The 25,785-nt window shown below is 54.1% G+C and overlaps 1 protein-coding gene and 1 long non-coding RNA gene across 3 annotated transcripts in view; one reads left to right on the plus strand and one right to left on the minus strand.

Annotated features, from left to right (window-relative positions):
* Window positions 1-2,725: 2,725 nt before the first annotated feature.
* On the minus strand, window positions 2,726-6,562 carry LOC116573387. Of its 2 annotated transcripts, none has more exons than XR_004278771.1 (3): window positions 6,464-6,562; window positions 3,125-3,252; window positions 2,726-2,971 (listed from the first exon to the last, which is right to left on the minus strand). It is a non-coding gene; the product is annotated as an uncharacterized LOC116573387 (long non-coding RNA). The 2 variants fall into 2 exon arrangements; XR_004278770.1 differs by lacking the exon at window positions 6,464-6,562 and adding an exon at window positions 3,996-4,069.
* The window catches only part of CAPN9 (calpain 9), a 40,416-nt gene continuing 19,971 nt past the window's right edge, over window positions 5,341-25,785 (plus strand). The window contains exons 1-7 of the mRNA XM_032313469.1: window positions 5,341-5,773; window positions 11,403-11,472; window positions 14,774-14,892; window positions 16,491-16,624; window positions 20,328-20,496; window positions 21,464-21,547; window positions 24,251-24,336. Coding sequence (XP_032169360.1) covers window positions 5,561-5,773; window positions 11,403-11,472; window positions 14,774-14,892; window positions 16,491-16,624; window positions 20,328-20,496; window positions 21,464-21,547; window positions 24,251-24,336 — 875 coding nt within the window. The 5' untranslated portion in view covers window positions 5,341-5,560. The remainder of the gene's footprint in view (window positions 5,774-11,402; window positions 11,473-14,773; window positions 14,893-16,490; window positions 16,625-20,327; window positions 20,497-21,463; window positions 21,548-24,250; window positions 24,337-25,785) is intronic.

Genomic DNA, 25,785 nt, shown 5'->3' on the forward strand with positions numbered 1-25,785 from the left:
TTAAAGATTGATTTATTTATTTGACAGAGAGAGAGAGTGAGAAAGAGGGGTAGAGGGAGAGGGAGAGAGTATCCGAGGCAGACTCCACGCTGACTGTGGAGCCCCAGGTGGGGCTCGATCTCACGACCTGAGATCACGACCTGAGCCAAAACCAAGAGTTAGACACTTAACCAACTGAGCCACCCAGGTGTCCCCATGCTGAAACTTCAGAGTGAAACCCCTCAGGAATGCAAAGGCCATTTCGACAGTGTCACCTTGGGCTGTAGGGCAGGAGCCTAGTGCTTATTTGGGGCGACAAGGCCTTGGAGGAAATCGTATTCCACAATCAAGCCAGAAAGCAAGCCTGCAGCCAAGGGTGGCACAGGCAGCGTGAGCAGCTCTGGGAAACCGAGGGGACTGTCCGGAGCTGATCAATGCATGTCTCCGAGCGGCACACTCTCTGCACTCAGACAACTGAGGCCAGAGACTGGACAGAGCGCCTGGGAAACATTCGCGCTGGGTGCCTGCCGGTGACCGCCTGCCCTGTGATGTGACGCCAATGTGGGTGGCCCACTGGGGAGGAAGGGTGGGTAGCCGGTTGCTGGAATGCCAGCAGTTCCAGTGAGGACACGACCTGGGGAAGGAAGTGAGAATCTCACCTGGGACCCAGGCTTCCCGGTGTGAACCTGGGAGGTGACAGAGGGAGCACCAGCTCGCACCTTCTAGGAGACGGGGGTGGCCCTCGTGACCACCACTCCTGAGCCTCAACTTCTTGGCAGTGAGACGAAGGGAGAGGAAACAGAGGCCCTCTAGAATGAAGACCTCCCTGCTTGGCTTTGAGCTTCAAGCTAGACTTTTTGAAGTCTATGGTGACACGTGGGTCATTCTCACCTTAGAAAGAAAGTCCCCTGGGGCCAGGGGAGGAGGACGGATCCACCACAGGCCAGGAGACTTGGGGACCTCTGGTCTGGTTCTGGTACCATTCCCCTCCCTGTGCCCAAATGCCACTCCCCTCCCCGGGGAGGAAAGTGGACTGGAGTAGAGATCCTGGAGACAGTGCTTACCTCAAGAGGACTCAGTTTTGGCCAAAAGAGTGACTAAGCCAATAATACTTAAAAGTGGCCTTGAACTCGCCTGGGTGGCTCAGTGGGTTAAGCCGCTGCCTTCGGCTCAGGTGATGATCTCAGGGTCCTGGGATCGAGTCCCGCATCGGGCTCTCTGCTCAGCAGGGAGCCTGCTTCCTCCTCTCTCTCTCTGCCTGCCTGCCTCTCTGCCTACTTGTGATCTCTCTCTGTCAAATAAATAAATAAAATCTTTAAAAAAAAAAAAAAAAGTGGCCTTGAACTCCGTGTGTTAGAGCGCCCTGCAAAGGGGCAAGATCATAGGGTGCTCTGGGCAGTTGACACTTCCAAGGCCCGTCGGGATGTAGGCACCAGAAGAAAAGGAATTCCATTTCTGCACACATGGGACGTGGTGCATGAATTCCGAGGCCCCCGTCCCAGCCCAAGCCCCTTCGCACACACAGTGGGTGTTACATGCTGGGGCACAGGGTCACGTATGAGGAGGGGTCGCTAGGAGAGTCAGGAGGGGAAGAGTGGAGAGCATCCCACTGAGGGGAGGCACCGTGCCAGGTTCCTGCATCCAGAGGGACTCGGTCGCTCAGACGGGAGGACAGGGGCGCTCTCCACGTCTGCAGTCCTGCTCGCTATCCAACCGCCCAGTGGACCTCGACATCTCAAACTTAGAAAGAAATTCATCCGAGTACATCTATAAGGTTACAAGTACAAACTCCTATAAAAAGGCATACAGAGAAGTCTCCGGACACCCTAGTCCCTGCTTACTCAGTCCAAACCCCAGAAAAGGGGATCCTCTTGCTAATAATGCCGGATATATTTTCCAGGAACTTCTTCTGCAGCTAGAAAAGCATATTCTCTTCCCTGTTTCTCCACAAACAGTGGCAGACTGCACGCCACGCTGCACGGGGACCTTTCCGTCAAACATCCGTGCCATCGTGGAATCCCCTCATTCCCATATGACGGCCACACGGTGTTCCGTCGCACGGTTAGCTGGGCCGTAATTTTTGATCATGGCCCCTAAGAGTGGGCCCTGAGGGCTTCCCAACTTTTCTCTACAGTAAATAGTGTTGCAATGAAGTGAACAAGCTGGAAAGTGTTTCAGGAGTACAGGTTTATCTGCGGGAGACATTGTAGGAGGAAACAGCTGGCTCAGGGTGGGGGGTCCGGGCATTTGTTATTTTGATAGATTTTGATCAACGACTCTCCAAAAAGGTTATGAGAGTTTACTCTCTATCTTCCCACCAGCAGGAAGCAGGGCGTTTTCGTGCCAGCATAAAGTTTTTTGAACTTGCTGGTCTGTCCTTTTTCCATCCTTGGACTCAGGTCTGGGAGCAGGAAGCCCCAACCTAGCGCCCCACAAAGAAGCCCTGACAGTCATTTTGCTAAGAGAATCTGCCCCTTCTGACCCGCTCTCCTACCACTCCTGCCCTAAGCCATGGCCCCTCTCCCCTGGACACCGGGTCATGCGCCCTGGCTCCCCTCGCCTCCGGGCTCCTCCTCCAGCTGTCCCCACCATTCTGCACACAGCCCCCAGCGTGGCTAAGCCAGGCACAGAACACAGGACAGGCCCCGAAGCAGGACCGGGTCCGGTTTGTGCACTTGGCAAGTCCTGGAGAGAGAGTCCGTCTGCCCCGCTGCAATGTCCAAGGCTACTGGAGTCCTCGGGCAAAGTGGCTGCGCCCGGGCGAGGGGCCAGATCATTGGCTCTCAACCCCATCGTCACAGACTCCTCCCAACCCCCACCCCGGCATGATCCTCTCATCCCTCTGCTGCACAAACCCATCAGGGCTTACTGTGGAGAAAGGAAAACAAAACATACTCAGTGCAAGGCAGGGGTGTGGAAGAGAAGAACCAGTAGGCCCCCTGAGGCCCTGGTAAGGATCAATTAATTTAGAATTCACTCCAGCACATTGTTCCTGTCAAGGGAAAGGAGATACAACCCAAATGATGAATGGTCCCCATGAGGCCCACGGGTCTCAAAGCCACCGAGGTCTCTCTCTCAGCTGGCGGCAAGCAGAGAGAACTCATTCCAAGAAACACACCCCATTCCCACAGGCAAACCCACAAACCTTCCTCTCCGAGGTGTTCAGAGCGTTTCCTAGGGTGTGTGTGTGGCGGGGGGGCTGCCTGGAGGAGGTGTGCACGCCCGCCGGGCCTCCAGACGGTGTGGCTGAGGTTCCTCTAACCCTTTTACATCCTGAGAAGAAGCAAAGGTTTGGAAAATTCAACTGAGAGGCTCAAGAACGGTGTCTGCTTTCCCAGCACAGGCTCGGAGGTGCTCGGATGCAGCCCTGAGCCGGGGCAATGAGCACTGCGGGAGCATCAGCCCACAGCACCACGGGAGGTGAGGGTGGGTAATCCGCCTGCCTGCACCCTGGCCATCCTTCATCCCAAGGGATGGAGCTGGGAGGGGTCAAGAAGGCTGACCAGGTAGTAACACCTGAGGCCCCGCAGGCAGATAGGAGCACTGGGGCAGGGTCCTGGCTTCAGTCCTGTCTCCCCTGCTGGGACCACGGTCCTGGGAGCAGGGCGCAAGGCAAACCCCAACAGGCTGCGGATTGCTAAATGTTTTCAGTGTGTTTCCCACGCGGAGGCATTTCCGCGGTAGTCACAAACGGCAACGCACTCTCTGATTTCCCAGTAACTAGAACAGGCTTTCAGGAAAGAGTCTGGTTCTTCCAGTCCGCAGGAGAGACCACGTGGAAAGACTCCTGCCCAGAGAGGGTTTTGTTATGGGGACGGAATAAGGACTCAGGTTCCCGGAGCCTGGGGAAGGTCCGGGATGAAGCAGACCCTTCGTGACTCCTCCTGGTGTTAGATTTCACGTCAATCTCCTTTTCCACCTCGCTGGGGCATTTGAGGGGGAAATTCTCAGAAACCAAGGTTGCTGATCATTTCCTGGAAATGATCCAGAAGTGGAGGGCCCTCCTGCTGTCACACCAGTCTCCCTGGCTCACGTCCTTAATCACTTCTAAACAGAGCTATCTGCAGGGCAGCGGGACGCAGGACTCCGGGCAGCTCCCCTGGTTCTGGCACAGAATCATTCCAGAATCTTTTATTGTGCAAACAGAGAGACACAACAAAAGAGGTTGCGCAGTTATGTCATGAGAGCCCGCGTCTGTGGGATGGGGCAGGGGACAGTGAGGACAGGGATAGGAGGAAGCCACAGCCGCTGACCCTGCCTGGACTCTACAGGCTGCTTTGATCCCATAGCCCACTGCGGCCCTAGGGAGACCCCATTGTCCTGACTCATGCTGAGAAAACAGGCACAGCTTCTTTGCTCATAGTCACCCCAGGCAAACCTGGGAGTTCTCCCCAGATGTCACCAGTCGATGTCTACGCATTCTCTATGAAACACAACACGCAGGATCCACTCGACAGGAAGTGTGTGGAACTAAAGGAACATTCCTGGGAACTGGGAGGTCCTATAAAACTCGTGTCATGGGCTTTTAACTGCACCCACTAACACAAGGCCCTGTGCCTCCGACACCCACCGTGACTGGAGAACCGCAGAGAGGTCGTTGTAAGGTGCTTAGAAGACCAGGCGTACCACACAGCGGCTAATAATTTTATTAAACATTAGCCTCCAAACTCTAAACCTCATTTCTTCCCAAATGTGAAATCTTGTTTGTAGAGCTTTACAGGACAGAGAATTTTACTCATATGATATCTGCTTTTGCAAATGTTTCCCAACACCTCTTGCCTGGAATGTTCGAGAACAGAGGCGTCCGTACCCTGGAGGAGGAGCTGACGTCCTCTGTGAGTCCAGCCGATCAGGGGTCAGCCGCCACATGCCAACTGGACAACATCTGGCCCCCCAGCTGCTTTTGTAAATAGAGTTTTATTGGCACATAGCCATGCTGATTCATCACATAGTATCCATGGCTGCTTTTGTGCTACAACCCAAAAACTTGAGTAGTTACAACAGACTGTATGACCCCACAAAGCCAAAAATATTGACTAACTGGCTCTTTTCAGAAAAAGTTAGCGGACCCCTGCTCTAAATCAAAATGAGGTGGTCGGAGAGAGCGCTGGGTAAGCTCTGTTCATGTAATGGGTGCCATGATGGTTCCCTAAGCTCCCTTCTGACTACAAACCCTGCAGCTTTCTGACCTCGGATGGGATTCAGGACCACACAGTACACTCTTCTCCCGCAAAGCAAATGCTGACCAATTTGGTTTCTTGCTCTCTTTTCCCATAAAGCAATCCTCTCTCTCCCGCGGACTCTCCCCAGTGCATTAAGAAGAGTTTGCCGCCTCTGCCTGGAGTCGGCCCAGGCTGACTGCTCCCTCTGGGTCTGCTGGCGCCGGGGAGGGCAGAGCTCTCTCTACGTTTGCCATTGGGGCGCGCCTCATCTCAGCCTTCTCAGGGAGGTTCCCAGGCAAACAGGAAGAGGCCAAGGGCCACCGAGCCCTGGTTTCCCTGAGCCGGCTCCTTCCCGACTGGCACGTTCATCTTGTTTCCCACCAGCAGGGGAACACCTGCCCACCAGCAAGGGAACAGCCATGCCTTACCTCTATAGGGCCCCAGGGCCCCAGAAGCACCCAGTTCCCGAGGACGCCCGCATCACCCACTCCTCCGGCCAGAGCTTTGAGCAGCTGAGGCAGGCGTGTGTGCAGAAGGGCGTCCTCTTCGAGGATGCAGACTTCCCAGCCAACAACTCCTCTCTCTTCTACAGCGAGAGGCCCCAGATTCCCTTCGTGTGGAAACGGCCAGGGGTGAGTGCAAGAGGAAGTGGTGGGATGGGGGGGTGCCAGGCAGGGGTGTGGGCTCAGCAGCATGGCAGAGGGGAGCAAGGAGAGGAGGGGCCAGGCAGGGGGCTCCACACAGACACATCTGTCACGCACATCTGCCAGGTCTCCTGTCGAGATGCTGTGCCATTTGCAGAGAGACTGGCACCCAGAGGACATCAACCAGCAAGCCAGAGAAACGGGGCTGTGCCCAGGGCATCTGGTTACGCCCCACCCCCAGCTCTCTGCCTCGCACTGGCATGAGCCAGGACTGGGGCCCAGAGCCAGAGATGGGCTTGTCATTAAGTGGTGAGTGGGACACAAGTCTCAGGGGACACATTCTATGGGAACACAAAGGCAAACACACGGGGCAGGGTGGGAGGCAGCCTTGCCCCATGTGCTGAGGCTGCCGGGATACACGTGGGGCGTCCCGTGGCTTCTGCCTGCAGCCCGGATGCTCAGCGTGGAGGGACAGTCATGCCACAAGTGCTCAGGACCCATGGGATGGATGGAACACTCGGAAGCAGGGCCTCTTTCCCCAAGCCACGCATCCCCCTTCCCAGAAGGGAGCCAGCGTCCAAGCTGCCCCACCCCCAACTGTCTGGAGGGGACTCCTTGGCCATCAGCTGGAGTCAATATTTGCTGTGCTGGATTAGTCAGGCCCTGATCTCCGCCCACCTCAGGCGCCACAGGGCTGTCATTCCTTCCAGGTGGGGACACCTTCCGGGCGGGCTCCTAGGGCAGGTTGCTATGGACAAGGAGAGTGCAAAGAGGGCTAGACGAAAGGTGAGCCCCTGAGTGCTGGTCCCACCCTGACACTGATTGGTTCCTTGACGTTGGTCCTCGCGCTTAAATTCTCTGAGCTTCAGTCCCTTCCCCAGTGAAGCGGGAACAGTAACGACCAGTGTAGACCCAGCGTCCAGCAGCCGTCTGCAGCAGGTGGCAGCTGATGTCACAATAGCTATGACAGGTGTCACGCCAGAGCAATGCCACCAACGGCTCCATGACCTCCTCTCCGGAGCCCACACAAGCAGTGCCCGTAAGGACATGAATCTGTTTAGCACAGACATTGTCAGGATGAACACCTGCAGCCGGACGGGGAGCCGGATTGGGCAGAGGAGGCTCTGGCTGTCCTAAACGGTCCCTAAATGGTCCCATAAAGCCCTCAGCCAGCTGCACGGGGTGCTCTGGAGCTGGGATGGACCCTCAGAGTCGTCTCGTGTCAGGGTGACAGCGACTCCTGTTTCTGTGCCCCTCACGGATCAGTCACAGGATGCGGTACCCCCAAAAGCCGTGACTTTGGAAGAGGTGGCTCTTTCGGCACCCCCAACAGAGGGAACGCGCCGAACCCTTCCCCACAGCTGGGAGAGTCCGAGCCACGCGCCTCCCACAGCCTCACTTTCCTCTTCCACAAAATGGGGGTCATAATGCTGCCTCCCTGCAGGGCTGTTGCAAGGATTACTTTGTTAACGTGTAGAGCAGGCAGAAAGGAGCCTGTACGTAAGTGTCCGTGACCGTGGTCGCTACTACTCTAATGGTAACCAGGAGGAGGCACCTGCCTTGCAGTCTGCACTGCCACCCCCTGGTTTAACCTGTAATTCTGCCGCTGCCTGCCACTCCCCTTCTTGTCAAAGCTGGAATTTCTCCTACAGGAAAGCTGTGTGCACACAGGCCAGCGTGAACAATGCCACCGTTCCCACTCGTGCAGTGGAGCGAGGGCCCCGGGGCCCCTGAGGGAGTCCAGAGTCCCAGATCTCAGCTCTAGGAGGTGGTCCTCCCCACTGCTGATCTCTCTCGGGGTTGCCCCAAAGGACGGGTGAGGCCACCATCCAGTCGGGCCCCTCCATCCGCGGCCAGGGGCAAAATGGTTTCCTTGTTTACCTTAACTCAGGTCTGCTATTGCTGTCCTTCCTACGGACTCATTCTCAGAACTGTTCTGCCTGTCACTTTGCGTGCCCCTGAGATGGTCCCTTCTGTCCTCATTCCCAGAAACACACTTATCTGTTTGCAATCTGAGGGCTAGGCGTTCTGCAGACTTCTTACAGACGTGTGTGAAATCGGGAGCGGCAGGCTGATGGGGCTCAGGATTGAGAGTCTCCTGCAGGACGGGGTCTGGGGCCCCTGGTAGGCGGGTGGGCAGGCCGCAGGAAGGAAAGGGTACGAGTTGCCAGTGTCCCTCCAGAAGGCCTCTGGGGCCTGGGTGCTATTTGCATATCTTCTCGGCACTAGGGTTTGCCTGTTTGGGCAGCAAGTGGGGAGCTGCCCAGTGGGACTCTGGGGCGGGGTGCTCTCCCGCAGCACCACCTTCTTGTCAAACACAGCTGCGCTCCCGGGATGGGGAGTGAGCACCAGAGCAGCCGGATCAGAAAAGTCAAGGGGACAGCAGAGGGCACCGGGTCACCGGGAGAGACCTTGAGGGTCTGTAGTGGGGGTGGGGTGACAGGTTCTGCTGGGAGAGAAGGTGAACTGCCCTCCAGCAGGCCTCATGGAAAGAGCTGTGTGTCGGAGTGGGGAGGAGTGGGTCTGGAGTCCAGACAGCCACAGTGCAGTCCAGCCAGGGGCCTGAATTCCTGGACCCACAACCTGACTTCCCCTGCTAAGGAAGTGGCCGCCTTCTCTTCGACCCCCCCCCCCGCCTGCCTGCATCCTTCTGCTTCCTTCTAGGCAATTCCCTCCCTAACTGCTCAGCCTAAACCTGGGATAGCTCCTTGCTAGCCCAGGCTGACGGCCCCCTGGCAGCCTGTGCACATGGCGGCCTGTGGCTGAGATGACCCTGCACCTTGTCTCTGTGTGAGATGACCCTGCTACTACCCCTGTGCCTCCAGAGACACCCCCGGGTCCCCACGCACCTTCACAGCGCCCCCCCCCCAGTCTCTCCCAACTTGTTAGAAAGGCCCCAAGAGGGAACTTTCCAGGCCGCTTAGTCCTTGGCCTGGATTCACTCCAGGTTTGTCAAGACGCTTCTGATCTTCCTGTCACAGGACCCAAGCAGGGAACCCTCATCCTCGAGCCCCCAAACAGCATTTCGTAAGAACAACCGTACTCTGGGCCCCCCATACATGTGGGACGGCCCCAGCACCCATGCAATGCATCCAGAATCCACGCAGAACCACTCCGTGTGCAAGATGGACGTGGGGACCATACAGGTGCTTGCCTACAGGAGTCACACGCTCCCTGGGCGGGAGACCCACATCTGTCGGCTGGCTCGGCCACATGCGCACACATTCACGGAACCCAGCAACCGGACACGGGTGCGCTCACTCCCAGGAGCACCGGACAGACCCCTGCGTCCACCACGCTTCGGGCTGTCCCACCACTGCAGCCCCGATAGCCAATCCCTGCTGACTTGATGAGAGCCTCCGGGTTTTCTCCTTTGCACTTTTCTCCATCCATCCGCAGTTTGAGGCCATGGGATGAAACTCTCCTGGGCGAGAGCAGCTAGCTGCGAGGTGGAGCCGAGCGGCGGTGACAGCTGCTGGCACAGTTGGTGCCGTTGGTGGGCTGGGCCAGCTGAAGGCAGGGGAGGGATGGGGGGGCAGCGGTGGGGGGGTCTCCTTGCCCACAGCCCATCTGGCCTCTGGGAGGCCCAGCCTGCCGGGCAGGATCTGCCAGCTCCAGAGTCCATCTTCCATCCGCAACAGGGATGGGGCCATGGCGGGGGGAGTTCAGCTGGCTAGGGCCCTACGACGCTCTGCTGTTAGGGGCTGGTTGCTGCGAGAGCTCCTGGGGGGCTCTTGGAGGCAGGGGCTCCAATGCGCATTGTGCACCTGGCCCTGAATGTCCAAGGCAGACATTCCAATGTCCCGGGACATTGGTCCAAAGAGACCAAGCCTAGGGAAGCTAGATGGCAGGCCTGGAGCCCTCTGCGGATCAGGGATGGCTCCTGCGAGGAGCACATTTTCCTGGCTTGCACCTTTCCACTGGCCTGGCTTGGAGCCACCTGCAAACACCCAGGGGACGGGCCTCTAGGAACAGGGAGAGGGCGTGTGAAAGGATCTGCACAAGCCAGGGAGCCTGGCACAGAGGAGCTGCCCCCATCACCGTCCATGGCCCTGCCTGTCATTCTGGAGACAAGAGTCATCCAGTGACATGGCTCCCAGACACCTGGAGCTAAGGGCAGGGTTGGAGGAGCCGGCACTCAGGGTGTCAGTCGGACCTTTGTCACGTCTGGGTTTATGGGGAGCCGATGGCAGGGTTCACAGATTCTCCTGGCCCAGTTTGCTGAAATACTGGAAACACAAATAAGCCCCTGCAGTGCTATCCGGGCAGACGTTTGGGACGGCCATTGCTCCACAAGGCTGACCCCACCCCGGGGGCCGCAGAGAGAACCCCATCATCTTACCCTTTAGCTCTTCATCTTAAGACAAAATTTCTTCCTGTGAAGAAATCGCCATCCTCCTGCTGATACCTTGGGACAGAGACCAGAGGAGAAGTGTCCCGGGGAGCTTGAGGAAGACCATTCAGGGCAGAGCTGTCCTCTGGGGCACCACCCAGGTGCTGGTAAGGATTTCTGCCTCCAGTCTTGTTTCTGGAAAGAGGTGGGACAGGCCTCTCACTCCGCCTGCATTCAGAGCCTGTTAAATGACCAAGCAGTCGCTGTTTGCCATAACTTTCTTCCATGCTTGATGATTTGTTGTTTCCTCTCCCCGGGCCCTCTCAGGACTCCCTACTCAACTGTCCATGTCCCTGAGAGGTCCTCCCTGATGGCTCCAGCTCACCCAGCCCCCGTCCCACACCGTCAGTTTCCATCCTGGTACTTGCCGCTGTGGGACCCATGTCCGGACACGTGTCTATGGTCTGGTCCCCCAGTCCCTCAGCAGTTCGGGAGGGCAAGGACTCTCCTGTGCTCTTTGCCTTAGTCCCTGCCAGGAACAGAGACTGATGCCTTAGCGAAATGTAAAGAATATATGAATTTTACATAATCGCTTTCAAACGCTCTTGTGATAATGCTTTATGCATGTCTCTCTGTAAGTATATGTAAGTAATTGTGTACACATAATAATATAATTATGGGCAATATAGAATGAAATATTATAATGCACCGAGGTTAAGTTGCACGAGACACACGCATGTATCACCCGCTATGTAATGTGTATGTATATGTCTGTGTATAAACACACGTGTCTGTACGTATACACACGATGCATAATTTAAAAACGAACGGAGTTGGGTGGGTGAGCATGAGTTTGTGTTTGATCCTGGTCACTGGTCCGTGGTGTGTGTATTACCTCATTTTAAGATGAGGAATTTGAAGCCCACAGAGGGTATAGAGCCCGCAGTGGAAAGTCAGGATTCGAACTCACACCCCACACCGCCACACTGCCCCCCCGCCCCGAATGCTAACCCAGGACCTGAGCAGCAATGGGAATCTTCAGTTCATGGTCCTGCTTTGCAACCGGGCATGGCAGGAGATGGTTGTTTGGTGTGGAGGGGCTGCCCAGGAGGCAGGATCTCTCCCTCGAGGGGGGAATTGGCCAGAGCCAGGCCCAGGTCTATGGCACCCTCCATGGGAAAAGAATCGGATACAGGAAAAAGCCCTCTGCTCCCAGAAAGGAGAGAGACCCTGAGCCCGCTCCAATCACACACTGCAATCACAGGAACGCCTGTGTTCTTCCAGGAAATCGTGAAAAACCCAGAATTCATTCTCGGAGGAGCCACCAGGACCGATATCTGCCAGGGGGAGCTTGGTGAGTGTGGGGGGGGAGCACGGAAGGGGGTGGGTGGGGCGAGCACCCCGGGGGTCAGCAGGACGGGGCCTCGGAGCTGTCCCCCCAGCAAGAGCAGCATGGGACCCCCGGAAGCCCAAGCGGCACGGGGTCTGGGGGAACTTCCCCGTTACCACCCGCTACTTCCTCCTGTCCTCCCTCCCAGTCTGCCCGTCTGCTCCCCGGATGGACCCCCTGGACTCCGGGCTCCTTGCGCTCTTGGGCCCCTGGGGGCGGACACGCCTGCCGCGTGGGGCTTGGTTCACAGAGAACAGAGCGACCCCGCGGTGCTGGTCCTGCTCCCTGCACTATGACACAACTCATACTCGCATGCATTAGTTCCGTCTCCAGGTCACGGTCCCGGTCACCCTTCCGATTTGACAGAGGAGACACCGCAGCAGAGGGAGGCTGAGTAGCGTTAGTCATGGGAGTGACAGCTTGGAGTCAGGACCTGAACCTGCTCTAAACCATTACTCCACCCTGCCCTCCAGGGGGCTCGGGCTTTGGGGGACCCCCTCTGGGAGCTCCACAGTCTCCTTCCTAAAATAGGCCTTGAGAGTGTCCCCCGAGTCTGTTTAGGTGGGTCTGGCATGTCAGATTTAGTCCAAAATTGGACTGAGTCTATCTTTATTCTGTGGGAAACAAACAAACAAACAAACAAAACAAAACAAAAAAACCTCCTAAAAAAAAAAAAAAAAAAAAAAAAAACCACCAGCAGAGCGGCAAGCTTATGGGGCCCGGCCTTCAGCTGAGTTTCTACTAGGGTCTAATGGTTGCAGTGGGTCCTACTGGAGCCCCCATGCTCACCAACCAGCCGCGCCACACACAGAAGCCAGAGGCACAGACCGAGAGTGATGATAGTTGATGATCAATCGATGGATACAGCTGACCCTGAAACAACACGGGTCCACTTATACGTGGATTTTTTGGGGGGGAAGATAACACAGCATCCGACTTTCCATGGATTTTCTCTTCCCTATGATTGTCTCACTAACATTGTCTTTTCGTTGCATTCCTATCGTAGGAATGCGGTACAGAATACAGAGAACACACAAAATACGTGTTAATTGTATTTATATTCTCAGTAAGGACTCTGGTCAACAGCAAGCTACTGGCTGTCGAGTTTCGGGAGAGTCAGAAGTTATACATGGATTTCGTACTGTGTGCTGGGTCGGGGTCTGGGCTCAGCACCCCTCCCCCCTTGTTGCTCAAGGGTCAGCTGTACACAGATGATAGAATTACACATCCTAGCTATGACCTAGAACTTTGGGGAAAAATTACATTCAGATCAGTCTTCATTTGCTGGGGGTAAGCCTGCTCTGGGAGACTCTGCCTGCCTCCTCCTCATCTCTCTCATTTCTCCCTCCAGACTCTTCCTCTGCCTCCCCTCACTGCCCCCCTCCCATCCCTATGTTGCTATTCGATAGAAAGGCTTTCTATAGGCTCTTTGTGTTTCAATGTTTTGGTCTGTGGCATGAGTGCAAATGTCTATTTGGAATTACAACTGCATATTTAACCTTAGTGGTGTTGATTATAACTATTATTTTGTAGCACTTTTTTAAAAAAGATTTTTTTATGGATCTGAGAGATAGAGAAAGCATGAGCAGGGGTGAGGGCAGAGGGAGAAGGAGCAGCTGACTCCCTGCTGAGGAGCCCAACGTGGGGCTCAATCCCAGGACCCTGGGATCATGACCTGAGCCAAAGGCAGACACTTAACCAACTGAGCCACACAGGGGCCCCACTTTGTAACATTTTTATTACTTCCAAATACCATACATAGCATCCATTTAAACTATGAAGGGTGACAATAAAATGAAGGACTGTGAGCCTGACACCCCAAGTAGAGCTAGAACACCACCAACACGATCACCGGCCCCTCCCTGCTAGCCGTCGGCTCCCTGCATGCCCACCCTGCTCTCCACGAACTGACCTTCAGAGGGAGCCTCTTCTGGCCGTAGCACTGATAGGACCAATGCCATGCACCCCCACGGGCCCAGCAGAGAGATAAAGCAATACTGCTTTGTTGTTGCGTTTTTTCCCTTTGCTTTACATCGCACGAACAGCACCGGATTCTGAATCCCCCCTTCAAAAGCTCAGAACATTCCTGGCTGAATAGATCTGAGCTGCCGTGCTCTAGGAAAAGAAACACATTTTCCTGCATTGGGCCAAGTCATAACTTGGAGGGCGGGGAAGACGTCAGCCCACAGCAGGCCCCCACCCCTGCCCAGACTCCGGCCCGCCAGGACCACCCCAGAGCTGAGAGCAGGGACTGCCCCCCTGCCACCCGGGAGGCACTCCATGAGGTTTGCTGAACAAATGATCCTGGAAGGTTCCCTTCTCATTAGCATCTCCACATCACTGCTCGTTAGCTAGGAGCAGTGGACACCTGAGGAACCAGTGGTATGTGCCCCATTGCCGACACCCTAGAGAAAGCCAGAAGCAGGGCGACCCTGTGAGTCACTTTCCTGATGCTAGGCCCTCCACGAGTCCCTCTTGCCTGCGCACACTATCAGACAGGGCTCGTGGGCTCTATGGTATTTTCCAGAAACGGGAACCCCAAGGAAGCCACACTGAGTGTGTCGGGTCTTGAATTCCAATGACGGTGAGGTTACTGACTGCCAACCAAGGGATCTGGGATGAGACAGAGAGGTCCCATTGGTGGATGGGTACTTGCACGGGGCTCCTGGGCAGCCATGACAGGAGGTGCCCATCCCAGCCTCAGGGCGGGCAAGGGGATGCGTCCCAGACGCTGGCACAGCCCAGATGAAGTGCCGTCTGATGTCTGGCTTCCCTTCGGAGCTGTCCTCTCCGTGTGTCAGTGTGAGGTCACGGCTGCAGACATCAGCAGACCTTGAAAATGAGCGGTAACCAAAGCCACTCTCATCTCTGACTCCGCCGAGTCTGTGCTCTGGGGAGGCATCCGTCCCAGAAACGCACTCACTCCCCGAGCCCACGAGGACCCCCAGGTTCTCGGGCTGCAGCATCCCTGCCGATGCTAAGGTCCGCAGCCTCGGCCCTGTGGCGGGGAATCCTCTGGAACAGCACAGAGCCGATGTCGGACACCCCCAGGCCACGACAGCTGTGCGTGGTAAACCCAGCACGGCGAGAGCCAGAAAGCGAGGCAGAAGGGGAGGACAGACGTACTTGCTGGTATCCCATCCGTTTCCCTAAATGTGGAAAAGGTGTGGTCACCTCCGGAATGCCCCACCCCCTCCCAGCATAGAATTTTCCATTCACGGTGAATTGGCAATGAAAACCGTGACGCGTGGCTTTCCTTCTGCAGGCGACTGCTGGCTATTAGCTGCCATCGCCTCCCTGACGCTGAACGAGAAAGCTCTGGCACGGGTCATCCCCCAGGACCAAAGCTTTGGACCTGGTTACGCCGGAATATTCCACTTCCAGGTAAGAGGGAGCCTCGGCCTGGGCATTAGCTTTGGGACCCAGCACGACACCAGGGGCCTCTTAAGCTGCCTGGTCATCCTGGAAGGAATGATCTCTCTGTGTGAGAGCCGCACCCCAAACCATGCTGTGTCATGGGGTCACCTCCAAATGCACAGGGAGGACGGCACAGGCCCCATCGGGGACCTGTCAGTCACACGCTGACATCTGGGAATCGGGGCGTTGGGAGTAAGGCCCCCCTTTCCGCTTCTCTCCTGTCCTCAGCCACAGCGCAGGTGTGAGCCTGCAAGGAGGTCAGCTCAGCGGGCTGGGCCATCTCAGGATCCCTTGAGCCAGCTCACCCCCGATGGCCAGCCCCAACTCTGCACCTGCTCCGGGAAGCCCTGAGGCCATGAGCGTCTACCCCCGTAGTGCGTGTGCGGGACCCGAAGTCCCAAATGCCCCCGAGAAAGCCTGAAGTGACACTTGCTGGGCGGGTGATGCTCTCACGGGGGAGCCCAGCTGGGGCCGGTGGTAGTGCCGCATGCCATGCGGCCTCCCAGCATAACCCTTAGGGCTCGTTGCTGGGAGCCCAAGAAATATTCCTTCAAACTCACAACCTCGGCCAGACGCTGGGTGGTCTGGTCTGACGCGCTCAGAATGTTCCCCCCAAGCTGGAAACCAGCAGCTCCCGGAACCCCTGCGTCTGCTCCCCTCTTGCTACTTTCTCCTTCTTCTTACCTCAGCGTCTCTCTTGGGCCAGCTGAATGAGGAGGAACACGCGCGTACACACACACACACCCGCACATACTCACACACACGTGCACGCAGGCACGCAGATATGTGCACATGCGTGTGCGAGAACATGCGCACAGGGACGTGGACACACACACGCACACCCATCTATGCACACACACTCACCTCATGTCTGCACGCCTGGCACAAGGGTTCTCTTGCCCCGTCACAGCCTCTTTCTCTCTCTCTCTCTCTCTCTCTGTGAATGGCCAAAACAAATCAGCGGTAGAGTTTCCACCCCCCGTCAAGGAGGGAACTGAAGGGGCACCTGGGTGACTCAGTGGGTTAAGCCTCTGCCTTCGGCTCAGGTCATGATCCCAGGTCCTGGGATCGAGTCCCACATCAGGCTCTCTGCTCAGCGGGGAGCCTGCTTCCTCCTCTCTCTGCCTGCCCCTCTGCCTGCTTGTGATCTCTGCCTGTCAGATAAATAAAAAAAAATTTAAAAAAAAAAAAAAAGGAAGGGAACGGAAGATGAAGGGGCAGCTAAGACCCCGGCCTCTGGTTAAGGGGACGGTGTAGAGAACCATGCTGTTGCAAGCGCAGGACAAGCCCACGCCCCGCCCCTCCCTCAGGAGAGCAAAGAGCTGACGAGCCCACCCTGCAGTGTCCTTGTGGGACCCTGTCCCATCGGCCCGTGGCGTTGGTGGGTTGACACAGGGTTTTCAAGCCTGTGTCCATGGCAGGTGGGAGGTTCCGCCTGTGGCTCGAAGGCCACAGTCTAGGTGGCCCATCATGGAAGCCACGTGAGATTTACCTCCAGAAGAAAGACAAGGCTTTACGGGTGGGCTGGCCTCCCCTGGAACTCAGCCCCGTGATTTGGCCGACAGTTCTGGCAGCACAGCGAGTGGCTGGACGTGGTCGTCGATGACCGGCTGCCCACCTTCAGGGACCGCCTGGTCTTCCTCCACTCTGCCGACCACCAAGAGTTCTGGAGTGCCTTGCTGGAGAAAGCCTACGCCAAGTGAGTGCCCCCCGTACGGGCAGGGCCTGTCCGGGAAGCAGGTCTCCACTCCTGGGGCCTTATCAGGGAGCTTCAGGGAGCAGGGACACAGGTAGACAGGTGGGGCCCAGGGGGACCCACCTGCCGGGGGCTTGGTCAGGGTCGGAGGTGGAAAAGGAGTAGCCTGGACAGTTTTCATGTCATGGCCTCCCTGGGCCGGTCTTTGGGCACAGTGGTGACGCACGTCCATCCTGTGCCCGGCCTCCCAAAGAGCTGGAAGAGTAGGTGGAGGAAAATCTGGGTGGGTTAACAGAGCTTGGCTCTCCCAGCTTCCCACCAAGCACGGTTGTAGCGCGAACATCTGGGCTGTGGTAAAAGGTACCATTTTAATCATTTGTAAGCATACAGCTTGGTGACATTAAGTCTTGCTACCGTCACCAGCGCCCACATCTAGAACTTGCAAAACGGAAACTCTGCACCCACCCAACTCCAACTCCCCCTCCCCAACGCCCCGCCCCAGCAACCATCCTGCTGATTTCCGTCTCTGTGGATTTGATGAGCTGAGGAAGCTCCAGGTAAGTAGAATCCAAACAGTCATCTTCAATCACCTCCCACATGACCTTGGATCCCTCCGGCACCCTTGATTTCCAGCCCATCAACTTGTCAGCAAACGGCCACCCAGCCCGCGTTCCGAGCTCAGCTGACAGCAGAGCTCCCCTGAGAGTCCCTCTTAGGTTGATCCTGGATCTTCAGGCCATGAGAAACCTGTCTTCAGAGACAGGAACTGCAAGAGCCCTTGTGCTTTGGATAAAAACTTATCTCTACACAAAAACCTGCACACGGATGTTTATTGTGTATTATTCATTAGAACCCAAAGCTGGAAACAACTCAGATGTCCTTCAAGAAGAATGGATAAGCGAATAGTGGTACCTCCAGGCAATGGGACATTATTTAGTGATTTTAAAAAATGAGCCATCAAGCCCTGAAAAGAAATGGATGAATCTTAAATGCGTATTGTTAAGTGAAAGAGGCCAATCCAAAAAGGCTATAGGGATACCGTATGATCCCAATCATATGACGTTCTGGAGAAGGCAAACTATGGAGACAGTAAAAAGATCAGTGGTTGCCAGGGGTTCAGGAGGAGGGAGGGACAGAGATAGGGTTGAAAATGTGAAGCACAAGGGATCTTTTTTAGGGTGGCAAAGCTATATCGTATGATACTGTAATCGTGAATGCACCATTCATCTATCAAACCTATGAAACTTTACTACCGCACAAAGAATGACGCTTTAATACACGAAGTTGTTTTTTTTTTTTTTTTGACAGACAGAGATCACAAGTAGGCAGAGAGGCAGGCAGAGAGAGGGGGATGCAGGTTCCCCGCCGAGCAGAGAGCCCCATGTGGGGCTTGATCCCAGGACCCTGAGATCATGGCCTGAGCTGAAGGCAGAGGTTGAAGCCACGGAGCCACCCAGGTGCCCCAATACATGAGGTTTTAAAAATCATTGAGAAGGATAAGGAATCCCAGGATAAAATGCAGACCACGCCTTTCATCTAACTGTACTGCAAATTTATGCATCAAACTCATTGCAGGGGTAGGAGAAAAAGGAGCTGACCTGAATGATGTGGGTATGAATGGGGTTTTTAAGACTAAAAGCAAAAGGAATCATACTCGAGCTTTTTTACTCAGGCTGATTAAGTTGCTTCTCAAAGGGGCAAGGATGACAATTCTGATACCATTATATGTATATACCAATTAAAGAGACGGAGGGCACGTGGTGGAGCTAGGTTTCTCACTGTTGGAGAGGAGGTTACAGAGAAGCAAGGGGAGGAGGCTTAGAATGATGCCTATGGTCGTGGCTCAGGGCTGAGACTCAGGCTGTACTCACGCTTTGTTTAGTAGAGATGGTTCCAGAGGGATCTGTGTATATATCCTGCGTCAGGGTACACACATCATCTCACTTTGTCAGCAGAGAGGCCCAGAAAGAATAGCAACCCCACAGGAACAAGCACCCCTACTTCTTGGTGTCCAATACCGCTGTTCCAATCAAGGGAATTCGGTAAAAGGATCCTCGGAGATCACACACACACTGATAGGGTTATGTCAAAGGGACACAGGAGCAAGCTGAAGGATGAAAGTAGCCAAAACTTGGAACAGTAATTAGCAATAACATGAACAGAGTAGCACTGGATTCCAAACCAAAGTACAAAGTAATTACCCATGGGTCCATACTGATATAAATGACTGAATATAGAAATTGCAGAAAAGAATAAATCTCCCACGTAGAAGAATTGCAAGTAATTAAATGTGTAGAAAACCCCCTTGCTCCTTAAGGGAGGACTGCACATGATGGTGTCCTGCCAAAGAGGACAGCGTGGACGGGGGCAGGAGCGTAACTACGGAGAAGCCTAACGGACATGACCTCCCCCCGGTGGTCAAGGCACCATCAACAGCGATAAGTCATGACGACAGTCTGGACCCTGGATGTGACATGGTGAGAGGGACACGCTACTTCTCTGGTCTTCCTCCCCCACAACCTTAACCCCGTCTAATCAATAGAAAAGCAGCGGACAGATCCCAGTCAAGAGACATTCTACAAAACACCAGACAGTATTCCTCAAAATTGCCGAGGTCATGGAAAGTAAGGCACGTGTGAGACACTGTCACAGCCAAGAGAGGGCTCAGGAGACGTGAGGGCTGAATGTGACGTGATATCCCAGTGGGATCTCGAAACAGAACATATGAGGTAAAAAGTAAGGAAATAAGAAGAAAGTAGGGACTTTAATAATAATAATCTGTGGGTTCGTCACTGTAGCAGGTGTACCCACACTGATGTAAGATGTTAACACTGGGGGAAATTGGGGGAGGGGTATACAGGAACTCTACTATTTACAGACTTATTTTTATAAATCTGAAACCGTTCTAAATGGAAAAGTTTATTTTTAAATTCAAGCCAGAATGTGTGTGTGTGTGTGTGTGTGTGTGTGTGTGTGTGTGTGTGTGTGTTTGGGAGCACGTGAGACCAGGAAGGAAGAGAAAGACCCTCACCTTTTCTCACTCTGTGTATAACTAACACCCTCATGGTCAAGTCCTGTTCCCTGTTCTGGGTAAGATGAGGGAGAAGGAGGGAGAGAGAGGCAGCCCCATTCAAACCTCACAGCTGTCCTGGGAGGGAGCATACACCCATCACCCCCGTTTTGTAAATTTGGAATCTGAAGCCCTGGGGAAGGGAGTTGTCCCCGGAGCCTCCGTCTGTAAGTGGCGGATTCGTCCCTTGACGTCAAGGCCAGTCAGGGACCAGAGTCCACACTCTTTACCACCACACCGCCCTGCCCACCTCACAGAGAGCCAGGATCCTTGGAGCTGCATGGAAAGCTGCATCCCCGCCTCCCACCTTCCTTCCACAACACCCAGTCCAGAGCAAGGCCAGCAGAGGAGTTAGAAGAGTTAGAGGGGCACCTGGGTGGCTCAGTGGGTTAAGCCTCTGCCTTCGGCTCAAGTCATGATCCCAGGATCCTGGGATCAAGCCCCGCATCAGACTTCCAGCTCAGCAGGGAGCCTGCTTACGCCTCTCTCTCTGCCTGCCTCTCTGCCTCTGTCTGTCAAATAAAAGCTTAAAAAAAAAAAAAAAAAAAAAAAAAAGTTAGAAAAACTCTGGCCAAGGGGCGCCACCTGGTGGCCTTCTTTGGTCCCTGCAGCACTGTCCCTACTCGCCACCGACAGGCTGAACGGCAGCTATGAGGCTCTGAAGGGGGGCAGCACCATAGAGGCCATGGAAGACTTCACCGGGGGTGTAGCAGAGACCTTTGCAACCAAAGAGGCTCCAGAGAACTTCTATGAGATTCTAGAGAAGGCCTTGAAGAGGGGCTCTCTGGTGGGCTGCTCCATTGACGTGAGTCCTTCCTTTACTTGTTCTCATTCCCGGCACGGGGTCCTCGGGCTGCGGACCAGCAGGTGCCCTGGTCCTGGCGAGAGGAGGACCATGACTTCCAGGGAGTGGGGGTGGGGATGTGTCAATGTTTATTTATTGTCCTTAAAATGAAAGTTTTAATTTAATGTTTTCCAAATTACAAAGTTAGGGTACACTTCCCGTATCAGGCAGAATGATCCTGCCCAAGTCCCAGCCCTGGGACACCCGGTGTGTGCTCGTCACACCCCACCTCTTACTGGGACAAACAGGCATGCGCCTAACTACACAAACACAGGAGAAATCCAGTTTGAGTTGACTAAATGGAGTCTTACTCTATACTTTTCTGAAACTTGTTTTTTTTTTTTAACTACTTCCTATAGCATTAAACCATTCATACCAGCAGAGAGAGGTCTAAGAGGATTTTTCTAATGTCTAACAGGCCAACACACACACGTGTAATGTTATTCTATCCAGTTTTTAGAACCCATTCGAGTTCTGTTTCCTCTTGGGTTAACTTGGGAATGTCTTCCTTGCTACTAAGTTATCCCTTTCCTCTGTGTTTTCAAGTGTGTGATAGAGTTGTGTGTGACACTGTTAAACAGTTCTGATCCTCTCTTTGGTGTATGGGGTCGTACTTCTATCTTGTGTTGGGCTAACTGATGAGGGGAGGGATCAAATTGCTCTGTCTGGAGGCAAAAATTGAACTTTTCCCTGGAGTCTGAGCCAAGACTGAGGGTCTTCCTCTCCCTGGGAAGAGCCTGGGAACTGCTGTATGTCCCTGCTAACCATCTTCGGGGTGTCCTGTGTACCTACCTGATACGTGTCTGGCACATGGCTCTCAACTGGGGGAGTGGAAGGGAAAGGGCCAGGCACGGAGCTGGGTCTGGGCAGGTAGGGAAGGCTTGACTTATCCAAGGGGTCCAACACTGCTTTTTTTTTCACATTTTAGATCAGAAATTCTGCAGAATCTGAAGCCCGGACGCCTTTTGGCCTCATTAAGGGCCATGCGTACAGTGTGACAGGAATTGACCAGGTAGGCGACGTGAACGCCTGTGGATAGGGAACAGGAACAGATTGGCAGTGCTTGTCCCTCATACTGACTTAGGGTATCCCAGTTTACACCACAGCTTCAGACGTTTCAGAGAAGGTCTCATCTAAAGGAGGCAGGCTGGAAACCAAAAGAGCAAAACAGGAGAGAGAGAGAGAGAGAGAGAGAAGCCCACAATACCCAGCTGGCTTAGTGTAAGAGTCTTGGCTCATGTGGGAGACTGGGCTTTGTTTTTTCTTTTCTTTTTTCTTCCCTAATTCTGTATCAGTCTTGTAGTAGTTGGAGTTCTCTAGAGAAACAGAACCAATAAGATATCTATAGATGATAGACAGATAGATAATAGATGACAAATAGGGAATGAGGAATTGGCTCCCAGGATTATGGAGGCTGAGAAAACCTACAATCTGCCATCTGGCAGGGGTTTCCCTGTCCAAGTCCAAAAGCCTGAGAACCAGAAGAACCAATAGTACAAGTCCCAGCCTGAGAGAAGAAGAGGACCAAAGACCCAGCTCAGCAGTCAGACACAGAACGTGAATTCTCCCTTCCCCCGCCTTCTCTAGCATTATTCAGGTCTTCCACTGATTAGACGAGGCCCACCTGCATGGAGGACTGCCCTCTGCTTTACTCAGTCTCCCAATCCAAAGGCTAATCCCATCTGGAAATGCCCTCACAGACACACCCAAAATGGTGTATAACCAAATGTCTGGGTGCCAATGGCCAAGTCAAGTTGGCATATAAATAACCATCAAGTACTGTATGTTGGCTAACTGAACATAATAAAAAATCATAATAATAACCATCAAAAATCCCATTTTCTGCAGCTGTAGCCCAGGATGGAACTGATTCCCAGGGATTCCTAGACCCCACACAGCACCCCTCTGACTTCTAGGGGGTGCTTAGTTGGGACAAGAGCTCCTGAAGGGACGTGTGGGAGAGAAGGGGAGGAGATGACAAGGAAGAGAAGGATTAGAAGCCACGGGCCACAGTGTTTCGGGGTCAAGTTCAGCAAAGTCTAAAGGCCTATTTTGTGCTTCTGTTGGACACGTCTCAGACCCAGTCTGTAGACCCAAGTCTTAGACCCAGTTGGGCAAGTCTCAGGCCCAGCCCCTCTGGTCTTTCCTGTCGGTGCCCACATTTTGAGTAACACAGTCCAAAGAAACGGGGAGCAGGGAATCTGGAAGGAAGCCTGTCCTGCCTCCCTGTCAGGGGATTCTGAGTGGAGCCTTCAGGGCGGCGGAGGAAATGGGATTCTCTAGAACTGAACCATCGGCACAGGCTTTTTCCCTCCTTCCCTGTCCATAATGCCTTGCCAATCACTCGCTTGAGTAGGCACGTGATTTTTTTCATTTATTCTTTTTATTTATTTATTTATTTATTGAAAGGTAAATTTATTTATTTATTTGACAGAGAGATCAAGAGAGAGGGCACAAGTTGGCAGAGTGGCAGGCAGAGGGAGAGGGAGGGAGCCAGACGCAGGACTCGATCCCAGGACCCTGGGATCCCTACCTGAGCCGAAGGCAGCTGCTTAACCAATTGAGCCACCCAGCTGTCCAGGCATGTGACTTTTTTTTAAGTTTATATATTTATTTATTTATTTGAGAGAGAGTGAGGGAGCGAGAGAACATGAGCAGGAGTGGGGTCGGGGGAGCGGGGGGAAGGGAGAAGCAGGCTCCCTACTGAGCAGGGAGCCCGATACAGGACTCGATCCCAGGACCCCAAGATCATGACCTGAGCCAAAGGCAGACGCTTAACCGACTGAGCCACCCAAGCGCCCAGAAGGCATGTGATTTTTACTGGCACATCTTCTAAATATTTTTCCTGGTAGTAGAAACTTTCCATCACATCTGTTCAGTTGCTTTTCCTTTTTCTCCCCGTCTAATACGTTGACTTTCCCCATGCACTTCACTTAATGAACCTCTTAAACAATGAGCTACAAGCTACGTCCTAGACTCTGGAGAGGTCACACTAACTTGATTTTCACAACAAAAATAAGCTTTGTGCCCAGGGCATGAGGATGGAATGTTTTGAGCTAGAATTTCTGGCTCATGAAATTTTACTCTCCTTTCTCCGCCATCTTGCTAACATGCACTGGCCCTTTCTCCTGCTCTGGGGCAGGGCACGAAGGTCATGGCCGAGCATCTTTCTTTACTGGCTCGAGGGTGCTCCATACGGACAGCAGAAAGCCTCCCCTGACACCGGAAAGGGGGGAATATTGGAGTCAGAAGACTTAGAAGTGGTTTTGTTTATCTTTGCTTAAATTCCCAGCATAGGCCTATACAATTTTCGTTCATCTGTGAGTAAGATATTAAGGATGAAGAAAACTCACTCATAGCTCCCTGAGCCCTTTACCTCTCGCTGTGCTCGATGCCGACGGTACACTGAGAAGTAAGACCCAGTCCCTGCCCTTACAGCGATTCCAGTCCAGAGAGAAAACTCATTCATTTGAAGATTCACATGGACTGGTTTCTTGTTCTTTATAATTCTACTTTACTTCCCAGATACAGTGTATCCGTCTGGCATGATTCATAATGTAGCATAGTTGGTGACGCTAGCCTCCTGTCAGAGTCAAGAGGCTTTGGGGAAAGCCAGCTGGGACGGAGGTGAAGGAGCCCGGAGCTCACCATTCCACGTTTCCCTGATGTTTTTGGATTTTACCATTCCACATTGCCCTGACGTTTTTCCCTCTAGGTAAACTTACGAGGCCAGAAAACGGAGCTCATCCGAGTCCGGAACCCTTGGGGCCAGGTTGAGTGGAACGGATCCTGGAGTGACAGGTCAGTCCCTGCCTCCTTGCCTTCCCAGGGCACAGAGGCCCGGGGTTGGCCCGGGGCTGGCTTCTGCAGGCAGACAAGGAAGGGCCACTGTGTCTCCAGTTCCCTCCTGGCTCTCTTTCAGGGGACTGTTTTGCGGCTGGGGTGGCCTTACTTCCTCCCTCTTCAGCCCTCTGGCCCACCATGCAGCCAAAAGGGAACATCCTTACAAGGGCTTTTCCCCCTTTCCCGTTACTGTATTTACATCAGTGGATCTGTTTTGTCCCATGGGGACATGACGTCATCTCCCCATGATGTCGCGAGGGGCTTTCTCTCCAGGGATGAGAGGCTCCAATATGCAGTGTGTTTGTGTGTGCAAGTGTACCTGTGGGGTCGGGTGGGGTGGCCGTGAGTGTTTGAGTTGTGAGAATCCCCGAAATACTGCCGAGCTGGTCACCATGGGGTTCTCTCTGATTGGTCCCTGGCCATTGGCGAGAGGCTGGCCGCCCAGTAGAGAAACAGGAATTGGAACAAGAAATGCACCCCTTACAGAGCAGTCAACTAGCAGCTATTTCTTTGGCCCCCTTTATAAAGAAAGTTCTCCCCTGCAGGTGTGTGTCCCCTCCTCGTCCCCAGGAAGTGGCCCAGGTGGCTAAGATCTGGGAACATTCAGATGGGTTTGGGCAGGACCCTCCCTGAGCTGCCCCCGCCCTCAGGCAGGACTCTGCCATCTTGAGGTCCTGCTGTCCTAACCCGACCCACTCACAGCTTGTGGGACTCTGGGGAGACCTCCGGCAAGTCTAGAGCCTGAGTAAAAGAACTTGAGCTGTGTTTGTCCTCAGATCACAAAGAGGCCACCATGTCGCCCGCCATCAGTGTGTCTGTGTCTCTGTTAACCTGACTCCAACCTGAGGGTACAGTGCACACCCCTAGGGGGGCTGGTGGTCCCATCATGGCTCATGTCCCACCACCTCCCAGCCCCATTTGGGTTCTGCCTTCTCAGAGCCCAGGGCCTGGGGCAGAGATGGATTTACACCAACATCACAGGAGGGAAGAGATCAGCCTCCCTCTCCTGGCAGAAATGGAAAGAACGGAAATATTAAAATCAAAGTTAATGAGACGCTTCGTATCACACATGGACAATTACAGTGTCCTTCCATTTAGAGAACACAGCCTGTAAAAGGGCCACTCGTGCCTTCTCCTGGGAAACACACAGAGGGAGAAATAAGGGAAGTGCATTTCCTGGGGTCAAGGCTGGAAGGCGAGCTTGCCTCCCGCTCCCGCTCAGCCTCGGGGTGATGGAGGGCAGGTCCCCATCCTGATCCTGCTCCTGTCCCTGCTTGTTAGGAGGGAAGTCCTGAAAGTTCTTTAGCTGGGCAGCAGGTGATTGGACGGGAGCCACTCGGAAGGTCCTGGCTCTGGGTACGGCACGCAGGACCTGGAGAGGGGCTTCACCTGGGTCCTTCCCGGGAC

The sequence above is a fragment of the Mustela erminea genome, chromosome 14, assembly GCF_009829155.1.
Source record: "Mustela erminea isolate mMusErm1 chromosome 14, mMusErm1.Pri, whole genome shotgun sequence".
Classification (NCBI taxonomy): Eukaryota; Metazoa; Chordata; class Mammalia; order Carnivora; family Mustelidae; genus Mustela; species Mustela erminea.